The following is a 7,500-nucleotide window of genomic DNA, read 5'->3' as shown; positions in this document are numbered from 1 at the left end:
CAAAAATCTTTGTTCTCAATGTAGGTTTTACATTGTTATGAATGGCTCCTGATATTGGAGTGTTCTGGGTTCGAGATTCTGCTGACTGTGCGCAAACTAACTCCCCGATGTGAATCAATGCGCACCTTAAGAAGCCTACTGGTGGATCCCACATAAATCCCTGAAATACATTTAGGGCTTTAAAATAACATATATATCCTCTGGATATATGTATATAAATTTCTGACTCACATCAGGATCGAACCCAGGTCTTTCACTTGAAAGGCAAGGGCGCTGCCCACTAGGCCATACGATTGAAAGACATGGGTTCGATCCTGATGTGAGTCAAAAATTTATTTCTGTTCCACACGTGATTGTGTGTTGATTATTTCTGTGTATATTTATATATGGATCTTTCCTAAATAGTAACCCCCAGGGGTTAAAACTTTTGCGCCGTGTTTACTACAAGTCCGTTGGTGATTATCGTAAAAACATACACAAAAGACTGTACTATAAATAACATAAAGATAATGACCCCCAAGAAATATTAGTTCTAGATAATGACCCCCGAGAAATATTAGTTCTAGATAATGACCCCCGAGAACTCTAGGGGTCACTACCTAGAAAGGTCCATATATATATATATATATATATATATATATATATATATATATATATATATATATATATATATATATATACACAATGAACTATATAGATATATTAACTTTATCACATACACAATTGTTCTGTGCATTAGTAGAATTACTAAAAGGACCTCATTCAAAACTGGATGGTATCTAATGGAGTATTTATTCAGAAAAAGTTACAAGCTTTCTGGGACAAACAGTCCACATTACGGATACTTGATAATGATGACTGTTTGTCCAAGAAAGCTTGTAACTTTTCTGAATAAATACTCCATTAGATACCATCCAGTTTGAATTAATATATATATATATATATATATATATATATATATATATATATATATATATATATATATATATATGCATGCATGCATGTATATTTGTACGTTTAGGAAAAGGGATAAAGTATAATGTACATTTATATAGAACAGAATAAGTACATGTAGAGAGAGAGAGAGAGAGAGAGAGAGAGATGGGTACTGGGCGATAAATTTCAATACCACGTGGACGTGCGCTGCCCTTGCGTGGTAAGACAATAAAAAAAAAACTGAATCCAGCAGGTAAAGCGAACAAAATCTGTCACCACTCCTTGACCCAGTTTACACACCTTTCAACTCGAGAGAGAGAGAGAGAGAGAGAGAGAGAGAGAGAGAGAGAGAGAGAGAGAGAGAGAGTGAGTTTCCCTTTTCCTTGAAATAGATTTGGGAAAGGAACTTTGTATGTTGGTAAACTTGGACCTTCGCTTGTTTTGATTTTTCATAATTAATCCATCTGGTTATTTGTTCATGCTTACACGTGTAATTTTATCTGAATGATTCATTAGGAAAATGAAAAGCTAGAAGGTTAAATTTACTGACAAAGGTAACGGTAAAAGCAATGACAATGAAATTCACCCTTCTCTCTCTCTCTCTCTCTCTCTCTCTCTCTCTCTCTCTCTCTCTCTCTCTCCCCGTCGCCCCCTCCCCACCCCCTTCCTGCTTGTATAAGGTTCACAGCTCAAGCATTTCCTGCAGACATCCCGAGGTGGGTGGCCCTAAGTCAGAGCCATCCTGCCTCAAGCGGTGGCCCGCCAGTTAATTGAAACAATAGGAAAAATTCATATTTGAAAAAAATAATTAACTTATAAACATCGTTTTTCAATATGTCATTGAAAATCATTGTATAAACAGCCCGCTGGAAAAATAACCTGGACGGCCCTTCCTTCTTTTGAAATGCCTTCAGAAAACAGGTGTTCGGACGATATGAAATCATTCTAGAGTTAATAGGGTTAATGCATATCAGTAATATTACTAACGGATAAAACACCGGTGTTGATTGCGCCAGTAATCTCAGTAACTAAATTCACATTTTTTTTTTATGAGCGATTGTATAACTTTATGGAATAAAGATTCCGAAGCCGAAGTAAGCTCTGTGCGATAATAATAATAATAATAATAATAATAATAATAATAATAATAATAATCTTGGTATATTGTTAAAAGTGCACCCAGCATTGTTAAACTTTTAAGAGGAATACTGTCCTTTACTTACATCAAGAAAAGGATCTTAATTTATCCTCTCCTCTAAAGAACGTGATTGTTCTTCATGGTCTTCAGTAATAATAATAATGATGAAAATACCATTATTTACTAATTGTTATCACCATCATCATAATACACAGGAGTTTAAGAATTATTACAACAACGGAAATCCAAGCAGCCTCTTACCGATAAGGAGACCGATGGTAGACAAGAGAGCTGGAAGCCACGAGGTATGGTAAGCCGAAGCCTCGGGGAAAGCGCTCCGGACGTGGACGTAGAGAACACCGTAACTTTTGATGAACCCGACGATCCAAACGTTGACGAGGCAAGCCGCGAGGGCGACCACCCAGCCGTAACCTCCGTCAGGGGGCGTAAACTCGACGGTCTTCAGTTTCGTCTGCTCCGCCTGGATTTGCACTCTCCTGACCGCCTGGGGCAGCTGCTGCAGGCTTCCCGTTTGGGGCAGTTCGCGGGTGCAGCCCTGGTCGTCGCCGATGTAGAACGACGCCACTTTCTTGGTGGGCGATTCCTCGGGGTCCGCTTCGCTTCCGGAGTCTCTGGAGTCTCCTTCCGACGTCTCCGTCAGCGTCTGCAGCCGGAGGTTGGAGTTGGAGTTAGCCATCATGGGCAAGGTGCCCACGTTTTCTATCGGGGGCAGGGTGGGAAGGGCATCGGGCACCAGAGAAGCTAAGTCGGCGAAGGTATGCCTCTCCTGGGGCTCCTCCGTAGCGGCACTGACGCTCATGCCCATGCCTAAGGCGACGGTGAGGGCAGCCGTCTCGTTCTCGCTCAGAGGAGTTTCTTCGGCCGTCCACCCGTCAATTGTGGGCAGAGCGGGACTGCTGGCTACTTTGTCCATAGCCATTTCTGCTAATGTAGGAACTGGGTGTCAGCTACAAAAGTTCGCGTCTAAAAATAACCTCGAGATATAAAAGAGGTTCTCAGTAGGTGGAAAAATATATTTATGATTGCAGGCTATACTGATATTTGCACTTTGAGAGAGCTTAAAGCACAGTCAAAAAAGACTTCAGGAATTGTCAACGGACGCCTCCTTATTCATTCATAAATCTTAAGAATATTCATAAAACTATAGCACCAAAACTGTACACAGCTTATGAAAAGGACTGTTGAATGTTCAGTACGTGCGTTTGTATGTGATTAATATGATGATAATTAGCACCAGTATACAATCACTTGCACAGTCGGGTTATTTACCCCATGAATGAGATAACGAGAATAACATGGTAGTGACAAACTCGTCAGAGAGGCTCAACAGAATTCATCTCTGACATCTCAAGAGACCTAGGTGTGATAATATCCATCTACGCAACTCTGGTCTAATGGAAGAAGTATAGTTGTGAACATCCAATGCCCACGGGAATGCTTTTTCCATTCCTTTCTACACACGCACTTTGAATCACTTCAGACACACTGCGACAGCCGAGGAACTGGGGAGCCACATCTTACGTGAAGGGAAGGAACGAAGGGGTTCTTGTTGGACGCCGGTGATTATGCAATCACGGTTCAACTCCCTCTGAGGCAGGGAGCGAAAGATACCCTCGGTGCACTGAGAGGCAGCTAGACCAACGTTGTCTTACGGGCGCCAACAGCCCACTGAAGCTCGCGCGCGCTCTCTCGGCAGTTTTATATAGACAACTGTTGCGGTGGGAAGCGATTGCGAAAGCTTTTATAACACAGTTGACTCCTGTTTCAGGTTGATAGTTCAGTTTACAAGTCTAATGTTGAATTGTTTGTAAGGGGGAGGACTAAGGAGGCATTCACGTCATAGAGTAAGAGTTGTCCCATTCCGCCAATAACGTTTAGGAATATGACTCATCAGGCAGGAGAGACTGTTTTCGCCGGGGAACTCTGCTCCCTCCCCCCTCGGCCACCGGTAACTAAACCCAGGCGCATGCGTCCTTTTGCCGCTGGCATAACACTACAACATTAACTTTTCGATTTGCAATCTACAATGAATTTGCACACCTGTTCATACTTACGTAAGTATGATACGAAGGCTGCGTTCATCTCCAGCTGCAGTACGAGGCTCAAGCAGGATAGGAAAGGCGGAAACGAAGGTATTTCGTCATGGAGATTTCCAAGAGCAAGGAGTAGGGCTGGGGTGTCTTGGGTGTGGGGAGGGTCATCAGCTGCTCGATCAATAGTATCTCGTGCACGCGACCTTGGGGATTTTCCATCACTTACCTCGTCCATGCCTGGGCCTTCGCAATAGAAGTTTCCCCTCTTTTGAGATGTTCCTACTTCTCTCTTCCCATTTGGCGATCAGCTGGTTATGTTGTAGTTTCTGCCGTACCTTGGTGAGGTGCCGTACTCCTGGGGTGCCTTGGGTGGTTACATAATTCGACGTAGGCCTAATTCTTAGTATTCGGTGTCTTCCTATGATATTCCCGTACATGTCCCTTCAAACTGCATAATTGTAATTCATTAGAGTCGTCTTCATTCATTCTCACATTAATATCGTGAACATTTTCTCTTTTATATTCATCTCTCATTGTACCTGTGCTTATTACATACTAAGCATCTTCTCAGCTCACCTCATCAGCTGTTCTACGAAGGAGGAGGATAGGGTTGTGTTTATTAAGTGAGCAACTTAATTTAATCTGTAAACATATATAATATTTCTTTAGTTTATTTCAAATGAAACTTAGCTGATCATTTTTAACAACGCTATAATTCATTATAAATTTCCCTTTACCGTTGCCGCTTTCACCGGATTCCTCATATCTGTTGGAAGTTTCATGACGGGTTCAGTGGAGCGTCTATGCCCCGGCGTCTGGCATTCGTCAGTTGTCACTCATCCAAATCCTGACCAGACCCAACGTGAGAGATTATTCTGCGAAAGATAATCGCATCCCTCCGTGCCGAAGGGCAGAAGTGGAACTTCACGTAAAGCTAAATATTGCAAGAAAAAAAAAAAAAAAACAAACACAGCTTCAGGCTTCCGCCCTCTGCTGAGATTCCTCCTTTTACACCAAGTGCGCTCCTCGGGCGAGAAAGCAAAGCATTGCAAACACAAAACGGACCTCGTGTGAACCTTCAATCAATACAGCGGTCCAGACGAATCCAAACAACTACTGTACGATAAGACGTTTAATCCAGTATCTCACGGGTTGTGTTGCTGTTACTGGGTAAGGACCGGAAGAATAGGAAAGCGTAATGGGTTGTGAAGGTAGCATCAGGGAATTGATATTGATATCTTGGTGTTCAAAAGATAAATTGTACGTTCTCTCTCTCTCTCTCTCTCTCTCTCTCTCTCTCTCTCTCTCTCTCTCTCTCTCTCTAAATATGTATATATATATATATATATATATATATATATATATATATATATATATATATATATATATTGTGTGTGTGTGTGTGTGTGTGTGTGTGTGTGTGTGTGTGTGTGTATTATATATTTATACATTTATTTATTTATGTACATATATGTACGTACATCTATACAAATGATATATGTATATGTGTATATATACATATATAATACATATACAATACATATACAATGTATAATATATATGACCAATAATCCTTTTCCACAAATAAAAAGTGGCTTCAGCAGTAAAACCAACAAGAATCCGCGCTGGAGTATATTCGTTACAGACGCTACCAAAACCTGGGACAAAGTGATCTCTGCTTCTGTCATTCACGGCGTCACATTTCCAGCCAGTAAAGGTGAAACCCTGGATGACCAGCTGATGCCCATTGATTGTCCGGAGGTGTGAAAGCAAAAGCACTCCATGCATCCGAGACGACTACTCTTCTTGGTTAGGTCAGGGGAGGTAAGTCCCAGGTGTTACGAGCAGCGCGTGACTAATTCATGCCGACTGCACTGGCCTCCCCGACATTAACAGATGCTTTGCTCTGACCTGACAACAGCTGGGTGATTTGCCTTTAATGTAAGGCGATACAAACGTCGTTATGAAATACTTATACATCTCTGGTCTCTCACTTTTCCTCCTTGTATTATGATAATTTACTTAAATTTTTATCTATTTATTTATTATTTTGTTAATTTATTCTCTCTGTTCTAATAACTGACCTCGTCTTTCTGTATTTCTTATTACCTTCTGTTACTTCTTTCAAATAGACGCCACATTCTGTGGAAGCTTGAATTTCAGGTCAGTGGCCCCTGTTAGCTTATTCCCTTTGAATAGGGTTCTTCATCTTCTGAATAATAAAAGTTAAATAACCTTTGCAACACGAAATTACAAACGTCATCCTTAAACACGAGTATACAAATACGACCACTTCTCGGTGCTTTCCTACTTTAATACACAGCAAAACAAAGATCGGATGCGAACATACCAACACAGATATGTTTGTATCATGTTTTTAAAACCTTTTACTTTATGAAAGCTTAGTTGGGAAAGATGCATCACTAAGTACTTAGTTATAACATTTGCATATGTTTTATCTGGCGTTGTAATGGGTGTTGTGACTAACTGGCTCTAAAATAGTTTCAGCACCAGTCTAGCTAAACACACATACATACTCGTATGCATAAACAAGAAATCATGATGTTAATTGTTTGTACTTGCATGCATTATTCTTATTCATTTGTATTAGCACGAAAATATGATAATTCATTAACCAGTCCCATTAGAAGAAAGGCGTACGGAGCACACGCTGACACATGTACATGTATATATGTGTAAGTATACTTATATGTGTAAATATATATATATATATATATATATATATATATATGCATGTGTATATATATATACATATATATATGTATATATATATATATATATATATATATATATATATATATATATATATATATATATATATATATATATAGAGAGAGAGAGAGAGAGAGAGAGAGAGAGAGAGAGAGAGAGAGAGAGAGAGAGAGAGTGTCTGCCTCATGCGTACAATACATGTAGATACATGCTCAGACGTAAAGCATTGCATCAGTGTTTGACCAAGACAATCATATTTACAGCTTTGTAAGTACATTGCCTAAGTTTTCCAGCAGAATATATTTAAAAATGCAAACTATTCTCCTTGCATTTTAATACATTTTCATCTATTTATTAAATAATTTTTTTCTTTTTTGATAAGTGGTATCTCTTCTTTCTGTATTTCCCTTTACTTCCTCTTACTTCTTCCTAATGAACACAATATTCTTTAGAAGCTTGAATTTCAAGTCAGTGGCCCCTGTAGGGTTGTTGCAGATGAATAGGTTTCGTCTACTGAATAATAATAATAATATCGCCAGCAAAATAAAAGGCGGGAATCCTCGCTGATAGGAGTGTCGTCATACGGATTTCTCAGAAGAGGATATGACGCTTTAAGATGATATCATATCTTAACTGAAC

At 39.8% G+C, this 7,500-nt stretch overlaps 2 protein-coding genes across 4 annotated transcripts in view; one reads left to right on the top strand and one right to left on the bottom strand.

Moving 5' to 3' along the window:
- The window catches only part of LOC136837185 (monocarboxylate transporter 9-like), a 43,165-nt gene extending 38,054 nt beyond the window's left edge, over positions 1-5,111 (bottom strand). The window contains exon 1 of the mRNA XM_067101876.1: positions 2,336-5,111. Coding sequence (XP_066957977.1) covers positions 2,336-3,014 — 679 coding nt within the window. The 5' untranslated portion in view covers positions 3,015-5,111. The remainder of the gene's footprint in view (positions 1-2,335) is intronic.
- LOC136837494 (uncharacterized) overlaps positions 1-7,500 on the top strand; it is a 214,960-nt gene that overhangs the window by 29,907 nt on the left and 177,553 nt on the right. The window lies entirely within an intron of this gene.

The sequence above is a fragment of the Macrobrachium rosenbergii genome, chromosome 1 (genome assembly GCF_040412425.1).
Source record: "Macrobrachium rosenbergii isolate ZJJX-2024 chromosome 1, ASM4041242v1, whole genome shotgun sequence".
Lineage (NCBI taxonomy): Eukaryota > Metazoa > Arthropoda > Malacostraca > Decapoda > Palaemonidae > Macrobrachium > Macrobrachium rosenbergii.
The sequence above is the reverse complement of the archived record's forward strand: the minus strand, read 5'-3'. Positions and strand labels throughout refer to the sequence as shown.